The sequence below is a fragment of the Quercus lobata genome, chromosome 12 (assembly GCF_001633185.2).
Source record: "Quercus lobata isolate SW786 chromosome 12, ValleyOak3.0 Primary Assembly, whole genome shotgun sequence".
In the NCBI taxonomy this organism is placed as follows: Eukaryota; Viridiplantae; Streptophyta; class Magnoliopsida; order Fagales; family Fagaceae; genus Quercus; species Quercus lobata.
The window spans coordinates 1,576,031-1,595,867 of record NC_044915.1 but is presented as its reverse complement, the minus strand read 5'-3'; the positions used below and the strand labels follow the sequence as shown (position 1 = coordinate 1,595,867).

Genomic DNA, 19,837 nt, shown 5'->3' with positions numbered 1-19,837 from the left:
GGAATGTAATTGAATTATTTTATGACAATATTACTATTAGACCCTTATTTTAAAATAAAGAATTGAATATATAGGGGTATTTTGGGAGTTTTAGTAAAAAAAAAATCAATAAATCTAATTCTATTCCCTCCAATTCCTCCCAATTTCGGGGAGAATTAAAATTTGAAGTTTTAAGAGAATATAGAGGAATGAGTGTTCCCTCCTATCCATTTTATTCTCTCCCACTTAAACTCCTCAACTAGGGAATGAATTTTCCATTCCCTCCATTAAAACTCTTAAACAAGGGAATGAAAGAATATTCTCAAATGATTATTTTCATTCAATTCCATTCCATCCTCCCAAACGAGGCCTAATTGTAAACAAGATATTCCACCCCAATGTTGCTTTGAGTGCATTTTTCATATGTTGCATCCTTCTTGTATGTAACTTGGAAGTAACACTTTTGGTTTGCATGTATCATCCTAAATCTTTTAGGTATATTTAGTCTATTTTCTTCCTTTGTAGCCCACCATAAATCTTTAAAGATGGAGTTAATTTTCTCGAAAACCTTTTTTTAGGTTGCTTAGGAAGGATAATGAGTGGTTGTGTTGTGGCTATATTTGTAATTAGACAAGAAGTTTAAACTTCAACCCTAAGAATGAAAGGGAAAGGTGAGAGATAGATTACACTTTGCCAAAGACCCTCCCTCAATAATTTATCATAAAGGAGAGCCCATTGATCTTTATGGAAAGGTTGGGGGCCTTGAGAGATAACATGGTCTAACTCTTGATAAGTATCTGAATGAAAATGAGGCACGAGGTCTCAGGTTCTACATCTTATAATTTTCTATACCACCACGCACCCTTAGTACGGTGGTCACTCCATAAATATAAGTGTTTGTAGGGTGTGGAGGATAAGGGTCGGAGTTCAAGTCTCAAGAAGAAAATTTCACACACATATACACTTAGAGCATTCTCATCAGCTTTCTCATAAAAAAATGTCATTTTGACACACAAAAAATCTACTTTATCATTTTAGCACATTATCTTACAACATACCATTTATCAGATGTTCTATTATTCAATTCTATAAATTAAAATAATATTTACTACACATTAAAATAATATATTATCTCCTCCCTGTTATCACCATCAACAACAACATTAAAAGAGAATTTCTACCTTTAAAAAAAAAAGTATATGAATAAAAAAAAAAAAAAAACTTACAAAACGGCAGCGTATCATTTTCCTAGAAAAAAAAAGGAAGAAGCTGTAGAAGTCTATCTGAATGGCTTTTTACTTTTTAGACGACACCGTTGACCTAGTAGCTTGCGATTAATATTCCAAATATAAATTAAAAAAGAAAAAGAAAAAGAAAAAAAATGGGACCAAATCTGGAAGAGTGGAGAAGGAAAAGGAATCCGCAGATATTTGTAACGTGTCAATCAAACTTTTGAGTCTCCAGAAATGAGAAGCAGATAAATACAAACAGGTACAACAAACTTCAATCAGTGTTGTTGTTTGAGCCGGAGAGAGTCTCTTTACCTTCTTAGCCGTTCATCTTCTTTTGCAGCTTTCTCATCGACGATTCCAAACCAAAGGTAATTTTCTTAATCTCACTATGATAGCCGCTTCAATTCTTTTGATTCTTCTAATTTCTCATCGATTTCCTTCCTTTCTCTAACTTCTGTGACAGTGTTTGGGAATATGTGGTTCACGAAGACAAACCTAAAAAATATACTGTAAGAACTGTAATTTTTGTTGTTGTTGTTGTTGTTATTGCTTCATTTCGATGGAAGAGGATTTCAATTTCACTTTTTAATTTTCTATTGGTGAAATTAAAGAGTTTCCCCAGGAGTATATATTATTGAAGTCACAGAGTCGTAGTTAGGGTTTGTTCATAAACTATAATAATTGGATATTTTGTTTTTAGATCCAGAGCCGGTATGCCTATTTTTGATTTCCTACATTTTGGCTGCATGAATAAATAAGAGTTTAGTCAATCTTTATTTGACTGAATTGACTCAACTGAGGCTTTTCCTGATTTGTTAAATTTGAGACAGTGGATGTTGCAAGATTGTGGAGGTCTTTATATTTAACTGACTGAGTTTATAAGGATGTATGTTGATTTTTGTTTGTCTTGTGATTGATTTGCATCAGTAAGCTAGCGGATTGAGAGCTTGAAGAGGAAGGAAGTAGTTCTGTAATTAGTGACTTGCAGAGATGTTGGGGAGAAAAAGGACTTGCGCAAAATGGCTGTTGACCACAAAATATGGTATGCTTGTGTACTTCTATATTATGCGCTAGAATTAGTCTATATAGCTATTTGATGATTTTTTCATGTAATGATTGGTCAAGTTATTATGCCTTTTTCTCTCTCTACCCTCCTCCCCAACACACTCAATAAGGTGCTATTTACTTGAAGTTGATTAAATTCTATCTTAAAAGAGGCATACTGGCCTCACACAGGTAGTGTGCTTTTTACCTATCAGCATATGTAATTTTGTATATACATTGATGTGGTGGTGTGCACAGCTCCTGCATATGTTAATTTTTGGGAAAATTACACATTTGCTGCTATGATTTAGCCTAATTGTGCATCATTTCCCTTGATGGTTAAATGTTACTCTGAAATACCCTATTTTTCGGGGCTTCCTGCCATAAGTAGTTGCAAACTTGCATCTTGCATGCACTTGAGATGAGGGGCTAATAAAATAAATCATCTAATTAGAAATGTTATGAGGTGGCATTAGGTACTCAAGGGTGAAATATTTGTATTTAATCAATAGAGAAATTAAAATCAAGCTTGTTTTAGGATGGGGTATGCGGTCATGTTAAGGTTAGGCTGGTGATTAGGAGTATGATTCCATCTTTCTTGATGTGGACCCTTTGGAGAGAAAGGAATTCCCGCTTTTTCAAAGATATAGATAGATTAGGCTGTGTTTGTTTCGGCTGTAAAGAAATTTGGGAAAACATTTTACACCCTTGACGGTGTTTGGGTAAACATGAAAATACTGTCAAACTGAAAATAAATTCAGTTGACCGTAAAAGAAGGTGACGTGGAGTGTAATTAGTTTTACACTTCCAATTTACCTTTAAATCATTTTACACTCTCACTCACACGGTCACACCTCTGCTAGCCGAAGGAGAGAGAGAGCTTACCTGTGGCTCTAGCCCAAGTTTGTGCCTCCACTCACCGGCTTGGAGTCATTGTCGCTACACATCTACACCGCCGGTCAAGGTCGAAAAGTTCTTGCATTTCTCTGATCTACAAACCGATCTCGTCACCGTTGCCTCTTTCAAATCCACTTGCTGATCTTGTCACTGTTGCCTTCTTTAGACCCATCCGCCGATCTCGTTGCTGTCACCTCCTTCAGATCCACCCAACGATCTGACTGCCTTTACCTCTCTCTTTCTCTCAATCTATTTCTCTCCCCCTCTCTCACGATCGGGGCTTAGTTTTGAGAAAGATTGAATTTTTTGTTATGTTTTGTTTTTTGTTGATTTGGTTTATATATGGGATTTTCTATTATAATATTTGTTTGGAAACTGAGCAAATGTGAGAGAATGTGTTTTCTAGAGGATTTTCTAGAACACAACCAAGCCCCTTAAAATATTTTCCAAAGCATTTTTTGGGATGCAACGAAACACCTGAAAATATTTTATACTCTGAAAACATTTTACATTGAGTTGTACACAGCCTTAGTTGCAAAGGCAGTTTAGTGTACATGCGCCAATATTTTATACTCTGAAAACATTTTACATTGAGTTGTACACAGCCTTAGTTGCAAAGGCAGTTTAGTGTACATGTGCCAACATCTTCTTTTAATTTATATTTTTATGAACATGTGCCAACATCTTTGTCCCATTGGGAAAGTGTTTGGGGTAGCAAAGTACCACATGAGGTATGTTTTTTATTTATTTATTTATTTATAAATTTATAATTTTTTGTTGTTGTTTAGGGAGAATCTTTGAATTTTATATTGACCTTTAATAACCTAATGAAGAGGAAGTTAGTGGTTTCAATAGATGTATCATGTACAATGCGCTATACTTGCACATGATGTGATTCACCATCCAAATTCCATTTGGTGAGTTGGGACAAAATTTGTACCCCCATATCCGAATGGGGTGTTGAATGTTCGGAATATTTGTCAGATTAATGAAGCCCTACAAGGGAAATGGTTGTGGAGATATGGTGTAGAGAGGGAGGCTTTGTGGAGGCGGGTAGTAGGATGGAAGTAGGGCTGGTGATCCAAGACCAAGACTTGACTAAACTGTTTGACTCGTGGTGAACTAAACTTGCAATTGATTGATCCGAATAGTTAATCGGTTGACATCGGGTCTCATACTCTAAAATATGATTACATTAGATCGGGTGGCGGTTCTAGTTTACTACAACTTGATCCAACCAAAATCGCCTTCAAGCCACTATTCTCCTCTTCAAATTTGTCATTTCCTTCGTCAATGTTGCCGTTCTCACAATTTGGTGAGATCAACGGCTGTAATCCTCCTTCAATGTTGTCGTTTTTCACTAATATGTCAAGATCCCACCAAATCTGGTGAGATCTCCACCAAATCTAGCGAGATCTCCACCAAATCTAAGGAGATTACGATCAAATAAGGGGATAATGGTCAAATCCAGTGAGTCTTCATCTGATTTTGAAGTTGCCACACGCATTGACGCCTCAAGCTTTAGGTGCTCTTGATTTATCCAGCTGTCAAACAATTTAGTCCTTGGCGGTTGATGCAAGGTAGTTAAAGGCGAAAGGTGACCTTAAGGTGCTAAGGCCTTATATTGTCTGAGGCATGAGGCGACCAAAATGCTCTAGCCTGAGTAAAGTAAGACGTTAAATTCTTAATATATTTATTATACATGTAAAACTTAAATCATATGTACCTAGTGGATTGAAATATTATAATAAAGTGTTTTTCAGTGTGTTGCACAAAGAAGTTAGGTCTAACAAATTATTTCAAAATAGGATTAACATGGTTTAGGCTCTATTAGTTATTCAAAGAACAGGTTTTACAACAAGCTTCTATATAAATTAATTAATCCAACAAGTTTTACAACAAACTTTTGTAAATAAATTTAACTAACAACAGGTTCTATAACATGCTTTTTTAAATTAATAATCTAATAATAATAATAGGTTTAACAACCACCTTCTATAAAAAAATTAAAATTTACTAAAAAAAAAAAACACTTGAGTCTCTTCCCTTAGCGCTTTTTCATGGCTTAAGGTGGTTGCTATGCTCTTCTAGGCTCTAAAGGCAAGCGCCTTGCCTCGCCTAAGTGCCTAGACGAGCACCCAGCTCACCTTTGACTACAATGGGTTGATGACCTGTATTCCTTGAGGTTGGCGGCAGGGGGTTGGAGCCAGAGTTGTTTCAGAGACATGTGGTTTAGCTTCTGGAAGTATATCCAAAGGGGGTGGAAAAATTTCTCTTGCTTTGTTAAGTTTGAGGTAGGGCCGTAGGGACGATACTAGGTAAAAAATGTGGCTTGATGCTTGGTGTGGTAATGAAACACTTAAAGGAATCTTTCCCTGAGCAGTATTGACTTGCTCGAGATAAGGAAGCATTAGTGGTGGATCACATGAGATTGCATAATGGTTCAATTCATTGGGAGTTAAATTTTACTCAGGCAGTTCAGGATTGGAATTGGAGTTGTTCTCATCGTTTTTGGACTTACTCTATTCTATAGAAGTGCTAGGTTGTGTAGATGATAGGCTATGTTGGAGGCCAGCTATTAGCCGACTATTTAGAAGGGGTTTGAACTTATTATAGAGCTTTAGCTCATGAGTTGTTTCCTTGGAAAAACATCTGGAAGCCTATAGCACCAATAAAAGTAGCATTCTTTCTCTAGGCAGCTTCCTTGGGGAAAATTTCTAACAGCATAAAACTTGTGACAGCATAATATTATTCTCATTAGTTGGTGTTGTATGTGTAAAGTGATGGAGAGACGGTGGATTATTTGTTATTACACTGCCCTATTGCGAAAGAGTTATGGGATGTGGTCTTTGCTCTTTTGGGGTTTAGTGGGTGATGCCAAAGAGGGTTGCTGATTTACTAGCAAGTTGGCAAGGCCGTTTTGGGCAGTAGGCATTGCAATAGGGAGACTTGGAAGCCCCTTCCTCATTGTTTGATGGGTGAGTTTGGATGGAGAGAAATGTAAGAAATTTTGTTGGGTGTGAGAGGTTGACTTTTGATTAGATGATGTGTATGAGGACTTTGTTCAAGTGGTTATCGGCTTTTGGGAATTTTTTTTCCTCAAATTTGATGGAGTTTATTGAATATTGTTCTTTTAAATCATAGTTGTATTTGCATCCAACATACAACCTGTGGACTTGGATGATTTTTTTTTTTTTTTTTTCCCCTCAAATAAGTAGAGAGAACTTGCTTCTTCATGGCCCTATAGCCCAAGAGTTGTGGTCCTTTGCACTTATTGCTTTTGTGGTGGGGTGGTGATGCCAAGGCTGGTGATGGATTTGATGTTTTTCTTGGAGGGGAGTGTTTGGGTGTCTTTATAATCGGTAGTTTTTTAGGCTACTCATTGTATCATGTGGACCATTTGGAGAGAGATATATTGTAGGACTTTTGAAGGTGGAGCAATCGACACAAGATATTGAGAACATTTTTCTAAGAACTCTCTATGAATATTGTACTATGATTGGGGGAGTTTCTTCTTGTTTCTCTATAGTTGAATTTTTGGATCATATGGATGTTCATTCTTAATTCTTTAGGAAGCTCACCGTTTTGAACTCTTTATGATTTTGTAGACAGCATGTCTTTATTTTATTTTTTTGGGAACATTCCATAGTATACTCCCTATGTGTTGCGGCTTATTCTTTTTTCCCCATGACCTCGCTACCTCCTCCTCCCTCTCTCTTCACCTCCTCAATAGCCACCTTCATACTTCCTTCAACCTCCTTCCCACTTACCACTGCTTTTCCCTCCACTGGACCACCACCCCAATTCCCTTTCTTATTTCCACCACCTTTTGGCTTCTACCCATGCCCTCCATTGTTTTCATGCCCCCTACACATTTTGTCACTTGGCCAGACTAACATTCCCCAACTATTACATAGTGACCTCCACCGTTGCAATCGCTCAACCTGCAACCATTTCAACCACCTTCACAAGTAAACCCACCCCAACCACCTCAACCGCTTGCACAAATAAACTCACCCCAGCATTAACACTTGAAAAACATTATGAAGAATCCTATTCCTATTCCTAAAGGAAATGAATCAGGAGGTAGCAAAGGGAATTTTCGTATTGATGCAAAACATTTTTCTTTATATTTTGATGATGGGCGACCATACCCTTACGCCATTCATAAGAGTAAACTTAGTGTTAAAAGTCTTATTAAAAGTTCCATTTGGGTAGGGAAGACGAGACTGGGACAACCTTAAGAAGTTGCAATTTTGCTCAGGTTGAATAAGGCTAGGTTTTTGTGTGGAAATAGCAGAGTATCACAGTGGAGTCTAGAGAGGATGTATCATGATTCTCGAAGGTTCCAATCGGTCTGGTTGGTTTGCCTTTGAGAGAGGTGCGCTGCTTCTTTTTGGGTGAAAATCCAACTCAGGCAGTGGTGGTGAACTTTGACAGTGCTATGGGTGGTGGGTTGGAATTGGAAAAATCCCAACAATAATGATAATTTGCGAAAGTTAAGGAATTTTCAAAATTCTGGAAACTCGTTGGTAATGAAAAGGATTTATGGGGGATATGGTGAAGGTTTTAGACACCGAGTCTCTTAAAAAAATGGAAGACCCATATTTCATTTTAAGTAGCACACTTGGCTTTGAAAACTACTAAGTTTAAGGATGGAAAACCTGTGGTGTTTTGGGCTGGCACTAATGCCACTTAATGGGTTGTTAAGAGTAAAACTAGGCCCGAGACTCTTAAAATAAATTGGGCTTGATGTTTGTGGTAGTAATATAGAGGCCCACTCTTCAATATATATTGACCCAAAGGCAGAACTCCCATAACTGCAGCCTCGCTTGATAGTTTGCGTAACCAGAAGTATCGTGAGGCTAAGGGTTTAATCTGGGAGGTGGGTTTTGGCATAGGGGTAGATTGGAGCTCCCGAGAAACAGGAGAGGGTTCTAATTGTTAGAGGGAGGGGGTGTTGGGTTTTGGCTCTTTTGAAGGCATGGTGGTGGTGGTCGGGCAAAACTCAATGAGTTGATAACCTAGAGGTCACGACTGTTGCGGCAGCATTTGATCTCTTTACTGCTTTGCTATTGGTCACGGTGGTCGATGGGTGGGCTGATATGTAATTTTCAAAATTTTGAGGAGTCCTAACTTGTTTTCTCCTCATTTTGAGGACCTATTAATGTAGGTTAAAAGGGGATTAGGGAGCTAAAAGGGTTGATTTCTACAGTTAATTATGATGGGCATTCTACTTAAGGTAGTAGGGGCAAAGGTTCCTATGAATGGGGTAGGATCAGTTAGTGGTTACCCATGAATTTGCAAATTTGATCATGGAATGTTAGGGGGTTAAATAATTCCCATAAGAGGGATGTTGTGAAGAATTTACTCAAGGAATGGAATTTTGATATTGTCTGCATCTGGGAGACTAAATTGGACTATTCAATTGATTGGGGTGCTTTAAATGTTGATCACACATCTGTGGCATGTTGGTGATTTGGGATTGAAGGGCTTTTGTGAAGATTAATGCAGTTGTGGGTCAGTTTTCAGTAATTGTATTTTTGAAGGGTGTAGTGGATGGTTTTGAATGGGCTTGCACGAGAGTGGTCCTTCTTTGTCTGGGAGGCAACAATGAGACTTAAATGTAATCATCCGAGTGAGAGGCTTGGCTGTGATTCTTTTAGTTCAGCCATGTTTGCATTCTCATTTTTTATTGAAAATAGTAACTTGTTGATTTACCTGGTTTAGGAATTCCGATCCACCATCTATGTCCAAAATTACAGGACTCTGATATCAGTGGATTGGGAAGATCATTTTGTGGATGTGACTTAGAGAGTTCTTCCCCATGTTGTTTCAGATCATTGTCCTCTTATGGTGGAGGTTGGTGGTGTTAGTAAGGGGTGTTGTGCTTTCAAATTTGAAAATGTGGCTGAAAGTAAAGGGCTTTGTTGAGAAAATTCAGCAGTGGTGGAATGCGTATCACTTCATAGTCTCTGCAAGTTTCATTGCTACTAAAAAATTGAAGGCACTTAAGGAAGATTTGAAGAAGTGGAATAAAGAATTTGGGGATTTGGCCTTTAGGAATAAGAGTTTATCGACCGAGTTAATGGGTTTGGATGCTAGAGAAGAGTCATAGGGTCTTTTGCATGAGGAAAAAATTTGTAGAACTCAGCTTAAAGGTGAAATTAAGTAATTGGCATCTTTGGAGGAGATTTTTCGGAGAAAAAAGTCTCGTGCACTATGGTTGAAAAAGGGGTATAACAATACCCATTTCTTTCATAGATTGGCTAACTCATATAGAAGGGCTAATTATGCTATGCGCATTGAGGTTGATGGTGTGATTTATGAGGATGAGGATATAATGCGTATTGGAGTAGAACAATTTTATAAAAATTGTACCAGGAGATGGATAGTTGGTGCCCTATTGTGGATGAGTTAGATTTGCGTGTATTGAGGTGGATGTGAGACATATGCTTGAGAGAGAGTTCACTAGAGATTAAGTCCATCAAGTGTTGCAAGAGATGGAGGGTGATAAATTAGGTTGCACCGACACGCCATTTTTGGCGACGTATGGGTGTCCAACATGTGTCGGACATGGATACCGGTACGACTCGCCGGACTCTGGTGTCTAAGCGGTGTCCTTCTTTTTTCGCTTCTCCGACATGGCGCCGACACAACTCTGACACGGTGGACACGCCAGCAGTGAAAAAAAAAAAAAATCACAGATTTTGACAAATGGACAAATCATTATTGTTGATTTTGTGATATACCCTAAAACCAAGGGAGTTGATTCCATACCGTACCGGCTGGTACCGTCGATATATTTTGTACCGGTGCCTAAACCAGTACAGAAATGCTGCTATATTGTACAAGTTCAAATACCAGATGTATCGGGTTCGTTTCGGCTTTATCGGGTTATTTACCGGATTCCAGCCGAAAAATAAAAACCTGCTGGTACCGAAAAAATCAGCAAAAAATAAATAGAAAGGAAAAAATAAACGTTTAGTGGACATTACAAGCATCGCTGCAAAATTTTCAGGTATTAAACTGTATTTCACGGTCTCTCCCCCACCCATCTTCTTTTTCTTCTTCCCAATGCCTCTGTTCTTTATCTTTTCATTTTCGCCACTCAACTGCCCAACTCCTCAGATCTATATCTTGAGCAATGAACTAGTAATAGCATTTGGTTAAGTGTGCCCTTGACAAGTGACAATACCACTACACTCGTGTGAAGTACTGAAGTTTAATGGAGTGTCTATTCAACTCTTTGGAAATTTTTTACCATTGGTCAAATTGATAACGTGTTGTGCACTACAACTGCTATTATTATTATTATCATATTATTATTTATTAAATAAATCAACTATAAAAAACTATCTATTGAGTACTTATTAAATAGATAAACTATCTATAATTATTAAAATGAGCTAACATTTTAATTTTTTAACTAAAGTTTAGCATATTGATTAAGATATAGACTTATAATTATAAATAATTTTAATAAATTATATGGATTTTGACTAATGAACTTATAAATAAGTAAATAAATAGTTATATATTTATTTATATATATATATATATATAAATATATAAAACGTATTTTATGTATAAAAATATTAAAAAATATGCCTAAATATAAAATTTAGTTAATTATTTAATTGCCGTGTCCACGCCGTGTCGTATCCTTATTTTTCAAAAAGTGTTGTATCCCTGTATCCGTACCCGTGTTGTATCCGTACCCGTGTCCGTGCAACTTAGGTGATAAAGCCCCTGGCCTAGATGGGTTTACCATAGCTTTCTTTGAAAAATGTTGGAGGGTGGTGGAAGGGGATGTTGTGGCTTTCTTTGAGCATTTCCACATGCTTTGTGTTTTTGAGAGGTCTCTAAATGCCTCCTTCCTAGCCTTAATTCCCAAGAAGCATAATGCATTGAATATCAAAGATTTCTGGCCTATTAATTTAGTGGGTAGTGTGTATAAGTTACTGTCTAAGGTGTTGGCTACTAGGCCGAGGGTGGTATTAGAGAAACTCATTTCAAAGGCTCAAAATTATTTTGTTGGAGGTAGGCGGGTTTTAGATTCAGTACACATTGCTAATGAGTGACTGGATAGCAGATTGAAGAGCTGTGGTCCGGGTGTGATTTGCAAATTAGAAAAAGTCTATGGTCAAGTGAATTGGGATCTCTATTTTATCTTTTGGGGAGAGATGGTGGAGGATGGATTGAGAGACGTGTGTCACCACTGTTCGCTTCTTAGTTTTGGTTAATGTATCCTTTGCTGGTTTGAGACAAGGTGACCCCTTTTTCATCTCTTTTGTTTCTTCGAATCATGGAGGTTTTGAGCAGGGTATTGAATAAAATTGAGGAGAGGGGCTTAATATGTGGCTTTCATGTAGGGCTTAATAGTTCAATTGGAGTTAGTGTTTCACTTATCCTTTTTCCTTATGACACCATAATGTTTTGTGATGCTTCTAGGGAACATTTGTTTTCCATCAAAATGGCTCTGATATGTTTTGCAGTTGTTACTGGATTGATGGTTATGTGGGGGAAAAGTGAAATTGTTCCTATTGGAGAGATGAGTAACTTGGATAATTAGCAAGTTTTCTTTGTTATAGGGTGGATAGTCTTGCCAATGAAATATTTGGAAATGCCTTTGGGTGCTCTGTTTAAGGCAACCTTTATTTGGAATTGCATTTTTGGAGAAGATGGAAAGGAAATTTTTGGGTTGGAAGCAGCTCTACTTATCAAAGGGAGGTAGACTCACTTTGTTGAACGGTAACATTCTTTTTATTTTTGTTTACCATCCCTAAATCTATGGCTAATAGATTGGAAAGAATTCAATGATATATATATATATATATATATATTTTATGGGGGGCATCAAAGGAGGGCTTAAAATACTCCTTGGTGGCATGGGACAAGGTTTGTTCACCCATTGATGCGAGTGGTTTGGGGTTCAGGAGGATTGTGTATTTCAAGCATTGCTAGGGAAATGGTTATGGAGGTTTGGGCATTTTAAATTCTTATTTATGGCGAAGGGTTATTGCCACCAAATATGAGGAGGACAAGGTGGGGTGGTATTAGAGCATGATGGGATAGATTTTCTCAGCATTTGGTTTTTGAAGTTGGAGAGGGTAATCATATTCTTTTTTGGCATGATCGGTGGGCCTCTTAAGCTTCTTTACCCTGATATTTTAAGCTTTTATATATTTTGAGCCACTAGTTGGATGGGGATTATTGGAGTTGGAATTTGAGACTTCATAGAAATTTTCATGATTGGGAATTACTAGTATTCTCTTTTCTTGATTATATTTATTCTCGAGTTCCAAGGGTTGAGGGGAGTGACAAGTTGCATTGGTGTTTCAAAGGAAGTGGTCAGTTCGATACCAGGTATTTTTGTCAAGAAATTCAGGGTACTACTAATTCCCCATTTCCATGGTAGGGTATTTGGTCCATTAAGGTTCCTAAAAGGGTTGTGTTCTTTATGTGGACAGCCGCTCTAGGTTGGATCCTCTAGGTTGGATCCTCATGATGGATAATCTTATGAAGAGAGGATTGCCATTAGTGAATTGGTGTTGTATGTGTCAAAGTAATGGGGACTCAGTGGATCACTCTTATTTCATTGTGAGGTTGTCCATGCTTTGTGGGGGGTGCGTTTTAGATATTTGGGATTCATTGGGTCATGCTAGGTTTTGTTGAGAGTTTGTTGTTTTGTTGGAGGAATTGGTTCGGAAAGCATTGCTCCGATATTCGTAGCATGGTTTGATGAACTTGTTTGGAAGGAGTAGAATTGTCGTTTGTTTGAGGTACTCAACCTATTTCACCATGTTAATAAATGAGTTATATTGTTTGACAGAATACATTACCCAAAAATTGATCTGGTTAACATGCTTTCATATTTTATATATACATAAATAGTTACAAATATAACTTATCAAAAAAAAAAAAAAATAGTAACAAATATAAACAATTAGATTCTATACAAAGCCTATTTGATAATATATTTTTTTATAAAAAAGTTTCTCAGTTCATATTCAATTAAAATTAAATGAAAAATTATTAACAAATTTTCATCTAAATTTAGAAACAAACAATCAAAGAAAAACGGTCGAGTAGGAAGGAAGAAACAGAGAGTGAAAGAGGCAAAGAATGGTTGTAGAAATGAATTGCAAGGGGAGGGGTGCATTCACAAATGTAACATTAAATTTTTTTATTGCTCAATTTTCTATGTGAAATTCATGTTGATATTGAATTGGAAGTTACACTCACACCCATTGGGTTTTGAACACATGAAACCACACTCCCACTACGTTCTTATGGGGAAACAAGGTATCATTTGAACTAAGCTCCTTGGTTTTGTATGTGGTGCATTTTTTGCAGATTGTTTATTATTCTTTTTTTTTTATAGGCTCTTCTTTTTTATTTTTTGTTTATCTCATAGTATTAGTATCTATTCCTGAGATATTTGGAATTCAATTTTTGATGTTTCATTTTCATTTGAGTTGAAATTATATTTTATCACACGGTTATTATAAGATAAGGCTCTAACCTACTACTCTCTGCACAAAAAAAAGAAAAAGAAAAAAATAAAAGAAAACCCTCATAACAGAATATCTTCTTTTTTGCAAGAAAATTATGACTGAGATATGTTCATGTGAGAAATGAGAAGTGATTTTTTTTTTTTTTTTTTTTTTTTTTTTTTTTTTTTCAGGTTTTGCGAAATCCTTTTCTGTTGATTGGGTCCTCCATCCCAGATATTCAAGTGAAGACTTGTACATTACTTTTATAGTTAGTGTTTAGGATCTACTTTGTGAATAGTGATAGTGATAGTTCTTGTAGATAATGGAAGCAAAGTGGGCCCAAGTACTGGATGATGGGGCAAGAAATGTTGTCTGTTTGGACAGGAAAAGGGCAGCTCGATGCACAAAAAAAATAGTTAGCGTTCGCCAACAAGTGTTGTCACAACGGTCTGGCTTGAACTTATCTTTTGGCAAGGTCGGTAAGCGTAAGAGATCAGATTCATGCAAAAGTCAGTGTGGATCATGCTCGAAGAGATCTTTACTTAAAAACTATATGAATTTCACTAAAAGTGGGCTTCCTCAACGATTTTTGTATCATCAAAATGGTGAGTGGACTGATTATCCTCAAGACATTGTGGAGTTGGTCAGGAGGCATTTTCACTTGAAAAATGCGGCAGTGAATGTGGAATTCAATGGCTGCCATTTATTGCTTGATATTTTGTATATGATTGAATTGGAGTTGAAAACGGGTTTACAGAAGTACATTGCTTGGATTGATGAAGCGGGATGTTGCTTCTTTCCAGAATTCCCCTCTTGTGTTAGTGAAACATGTGAGTTCTGCCAATCTAAGTTAGAGGATGATGCAACTGTTTCATTATCAGAGCCAAATGAGATGCCTGACATCAAGTTGCAGCTTGAGATTGGATTAACTGAAGTGAATAGTTCTAATTCAGAGGAATGTGTTGAAGAGTCAAATGTTCGTGCTAAGAGGAATAAGGTTGAAACAAAATCTGTTAGTAACTGTGAGGATCTGGAAGTCAGTGACAATGATAATCGAACTTCAGATTTCAGTTCACACAAGTCTAGGGGGGAAAATCAACAAATTGCTGAAAATAGAACAACTAAGTATGTAGTTATGCACGAAATGCTGGACTTTGATACCGTGAAGGACAAGTTTGTTACGGGCATGGGTTCATCTGTAAGTGCAAATATACTAGAGGTCAAGCGCTGCTCTAGTGATTTGTGGCAAACTCGGCTAGAGCTATTTCAAAAGCAGGTTGAAATAACCAAGAAGAATCGTGGCAATCCAAATGTCCAATATGGCTGGCTAGCTGCTAGTAAAGATGCTTTATCTAGCATCATGACATATGGGCTTGGGCACGGTGGACACAAAATGATGTCCTCATATGGCATTGGAGTTCACCTTGCACCATTAAACTATTCGCATATAAGGTCAGTATTCACACACACACACACACACACACACACACACATGAAACTCCCTGGGAAATATGATCTACATTTGAATTACAATGAATATTTATAATGAAGATTATGACTGTTGTACAAGGTTTGAGCACATGGGAAATTATTTTTCTAATACAGGTTTTGCCACCCCCCTTCCTCTCTATTTATATTTTGGGAAGCCCTTGGTCTTAACTCTACCAGATGGATAATCATATTTCTTTGAGTTGTGCTTATTTTTTTCTTTTGGGAGGACTCAACTCTTGTTTTCTTTACAGTGCAAGTTATTGTGATGATGACGAAAATGGGATAAGATACGTAGTGTTCTGTTGTGTGATATTGGGAAATGTGGAGGTTGTCAGTCCTGGATCTGTACAATGTCGTCCCAGCACTGAAAACTTCGATAGTGGAGTTGATAGCCTTCAAAGCCCACATCATTATATAGTTTGGAATATGAATATGAATACCCATATTTTTCCAGAGTTTGTTGTCAGTTTCAAGATGTCTTCCAGTGCTGATGGTGGTATGTTTTTCTTTATTTCCTTTTTCTTGTGTTTAATGTATTATCTCTTTGGAGAACTTTGGAAATGATCTTGTATACCTTATATACACGTGTAGCAGTTCATCTTGATTTTTGAATCTGTTTGAAATGGGACACAGACACACAGTCAACCTGGCCAAAAACGGCTAGGCAGTTTATGTACATTGTACTGTCTATTATGAGTCTGGGCCATGTCTTTGTGCAGGATATATGGAGACCTTAATTTTTCTTAGCTGCTTTTAGTAAGTTCTAATATTTTGAACTTCCTTCGAGTATTGCACCATGAGAACTTTGTGATTTTATGGCAGGATGTCTTGTTGCTAAAGAAAATAGAATTGATGTCTCGGGAATTACTATTTGTGAGTGGCCTCAAAGCCAGGTGCAGTTGTATCGCTCTCCAGTTGTATCAGTAAGCTTTTTTGCATGCTCTTTATGTATTTTATTCTTTGTTGGCCATTTTGTTTTGTTGGCAGCGATCCTTGATAGGGAGCATATACACCTGGGTTTTCTTTTTCATGTGTACCATTCAACTGGTAAAATGACACTTTAGTGTGATTGGTGCGAAAAAAGAAGATGAAAAGAGTTAGATGCTAGCCAAGCATCTATTATAAATGTCAATTCAACAACTCTTTAATCTTATCCAAATTTTCAGTCCAATTATTTCAGCATAAAATGTTTTTAGCTGCAAACAGTTTCAAGAAAAATTGATTGTTTTCCAATGTGTGGTGGTGTTCCTGAAAATGCCAAGGGAAACATTTTTTGGTGTTTGGATTTAAAAAAAAAATAAAAAACACTAATGTTCCTTTTTTTTTTTTTTTTTTTTGTATGGATATTAAATAACAACTTTAATTTGACACTTTAAAATGTTAATACAAATCAACTAAAGTCAATCTTAAAGTAATAATGCAACAACAGATAAAAACCCAGGAAAAATATACAAAATCCCATTGTGGTTTCCCCTAAAAGGGTGGAACCTCCCTGAGGTTTTGAGTGTAACACTTCAACCTTGGAGTTTTTGAGTGTAACACAAACCCCCTCTGTAGGAGTGTAACACTATTACTGAACTTATACCAAAAATAAATACCAGGGAAAAATGTATAATTCCCCATTGTGGTATCCCCTAAAAGCATGGATCTTCCTTGAGGTTTTGAGTGTAACATTTCAATCGGTGGAGTTTTTGAAGTTCAATCTTATTATAGGGCATTACAACCCACTAATCCACAATCTTTTCCATGGAAGCCATTGTGGAAATTGAAAACCTACAAAGGTTAGTTTCTTCCTTTGGATTGCGGCGTTGGGAAAATTTTTGATTGTTGATAATTTGTGGAGGTGGCGAGTGCTTGTGGTGGATTGGTGTTGTATGTGTAAGGGGATTGGGGAGATTGTTTATCACTTCCACATTGCCCTATAGCTTGAGAATTGTGGAATATGATGTGTTCACTATTTGGGGTTGAATTTTTAATTCTCTATCCTGCAGGAGAATTGTCAACCATTTCCAGAGCTTGGGAAGAAATGCCAAGAAAAGATTGTGACCCTTGGTTCAAATTCTTCGAAGACTCCCAAATCACCATGGATGCCTTTTGGCAAGTTGTTTGAAGTTATCTCAAAAGAAACATCTCCTAAAGATATGGAGTTGGTGAACATTCATTATCAACAATTCAAGGTTATTAATTATTTTTAAAGGATGTATTATACATCATTGATTATAGTTCTTTCTTTAAAAAAAAATTATAATTGATTATTTTCTTTCTTTGTTATTTCATCAGAGCAATAAGATTAGTAGGGAAGATTTTGTTAAAAAGTTGAGATGGATTGTTGGGGATACGTTGTTGAGGTCCACCCTAATGGGTCTTCAGTGCGAGGTATGGTTCATATTTTTGTATATTATTAAGCACTAGCCACTTTTGCCTGATTTGAGCTCCATAGCTGTAACTTTGGGATCTAGTTACCATAGACTCTGCAAAATAGAATACCCAGACAGTCACAAACATTTATTTGCATGCACCGACGCATCCTGCTATATCTAACATTGAACCAGAACCGATTTAAAAAAGAAAAAAAAGAAAGTAAAAATGAAACATGTCAGTTTGGCTGGCGGGTTTTTTAAATAATAGTCCTACATCACATTTTTGTTCTTGAGTCATCATATTGGTTTATATAATTTATTTTTTGGCTAGGTTATATATATATATATATATTCTCATGTTATTGATACTCTCCTTCCTAGGGTTGTCAACGGGTTGGTCCGAGTCGGGTTTGTACCCAACCCGGAACCGACCCAACCACTTCGAGTTTCCCATGCCTAGACCTGCTGCCGACCAGTGAAAGGAGTCGGTTCAGGTGGTTGGATTTTCATCGGGTACCGATCGGTCCTCAGTCGGTTTCAGGTTGTGAGAAATTTTGCCGGATTTTGCCAAAAGCTGTCAGATCTGGCGAGACCTGGCTGGATCTTGATGAGATCTTGGCGGATCTTGAAGAGATCAGGCCGAATCTCGGCGAGATCTGGCTGGACCTCGATGAGATCTCGGCATATTTTGAAGAGATCTTGCTTGATCTCTTCGAGTTCAGGTCGGATCTCGACAGATTGGACAGAAAACATCGACGAACCACTATTATCGATGGTGAACGGCAACTTTCCGGTCTGTAGACGGTCCGGTCGGTTGAAAATCGATTTCTTAGCCTCAGACCCGCCAATCGACCCACCGTTTTTGGGTTCAGGGGGCAAAGACCCGCCACTGACCGTCTACAGCATTAGGTTGGCCGGTTCTCGGGCTGGATTGGACGGGTGGGTCAGGTCCCGGTTTTGTTTGGACACCCCTACTCCTTCACCCCACCCCGGCGGTGGCCTGAACAAAAAAAAGAAAAGAAAAGGTAGACAGGTGTTAGCCACGTTAGCGACACTGTATTTGGCTAAAGCATTTAGATCAACCACTGAATGCTTGAGGTACTAGCCACCATTTAGAGTGCATTGTCTGCATGGAGTCGATGGATATGATTGTATAGTGATGGGTCTGTAAAACATTCTCTCTCATAATTAGTTTGGAGTTAAATATAAATTTAAAAAAATGATTTGGGAAGGGGATGTTGTCAGTTTGCTCAATATTTGGGTTTAGCTGGAAAAAAAAAAGGTTTAGAATAGCTCAACTGGCACTTCCTCCCTTTGCAAGTGTTCAAGACCCATGCATGTGTAACTTATTTATTAAAAAAAAATATTAAGACTGTTGGCGGGCAGGGGGTTTTCTTTTTTCTTTTTCGCTTCCTGGGTAGTTGTCACTTATTTGTTAATGATGGTTTGTTTCTTGCCATTTTTTTATTTATTTCTGTAGCCGTGTCAATGTTGTGTAAAGACTCTTCTTGCTTATTTATGAATCCCAAAGTTTCATTTAGCATTTGTGACTGATCATAAAATTTAAAGTCACATTTTGTCCCTGGTTATGTTTGCAGCCGCCAGTTATGAAAACGCCAAAGCTGGAGCCAGAATAATGGCTCACTTCTGACTGTTACTGGGGTTTGCTGTATGCCTGGTAATCACTTATTTTCTGCTTTTGCCCTGGAATTTGTCGACATAATGTTGTGAACTATTTGATATAAGGTTTAAAAGAATTGCCATAAGTGCTTTGTTTTTATTTATATATCTTCCTTTAAGCTGTTTTAGGTTTAGGCGACCTGTGAATTGGTATTGTAGTTTCAAGGGTTCCTGAATTAAATTGTGAACATTTGGCCTCAATTTCATAATAAATGATTAAGTTTTTGGCTGGATTACCAAATCTAGGGTCTGCATCATTTGCCATTGAAATTTTATTAAGACGGTTTGGAAATTGAGTTGACTGTAAAGAGCGTGCTGCTCTGTGATTTTTGTAAAATAAACTCTTGTTATTGCTTGGAGATTGCACCTTGGTGCGATGCAAGCATCTTCCACCAAAACTAATTGGTCGCATATTCGAGTCTGAGAATCAGACCCTCCAAAAAAATTTGGGGGTAAAGTTGTTTGCTAATCATCTCTCATAGATCCTGCAAAAGTGGGAAGTTTTGTGTAGTGTACAACCTTTTTCAATTTTTTGCATGTGCATGATCTTGCTACAAATGATAAAGTTAACTCGCTCTCTCTCTCTCTCTCTCAGCTGCTTAGTAACTTGTTTAGATGTTCTTTTGAGATTCTCAAAAAAAAAAAAAAGTTTTTT

The 19,837-nt window shown here is 37.2% G+C and overlaps 1 protein-coding gene across 2 annotated transcripts; it reads left to right on the top strand.

The window, feature by feature from the left end:
* The first annotated feature begins 1,341 nt into the window (after positions 1-1,341).
* Positions 1,342-19,423, top strand: LOC115970921 (inactive poly [ADP-ribose] polymerase RCD1-like). Of its 2 annotated transcripts, XM_031090546.1 has the most exons (10): positions 1,342-1,470; positions 1,552-1,579; positions 1,675-1,720; positions 2,139-2,253; positions 13,843-15,103; positions 15,394-15,638; positions 15,965-16,065; positions 17,134-17,319; positions 17,423-17,518; positions 19,101-19,415. In XM_031090546.1, exons 5-10 carry the CDS (start codon positions 13,974-13,976, stop codon positions 19,137-19,139), a joined length of 1,797 nt encoding a protein of 598 aa, XP_030946406.1. In that variant the 5' UTR covers positions 1,342-1,470; positions 1,552-1,579; positions 1,675-1,720; positions 2,139-2,253; positions 13,843-13,973; the 3' UTR covers positions 19,140-19,415. The 2 variants fall into 2 exon arrangements, with proteins under 2 accessions (XP_030946406.1, XP_030946405.1); XM_031090545.1 differs by having other exon boundaries at positions 1,342-1,579; positions 19,101-19,423.
* Positions 19,424-19,837: the final 414 nt, after the last annotated feature.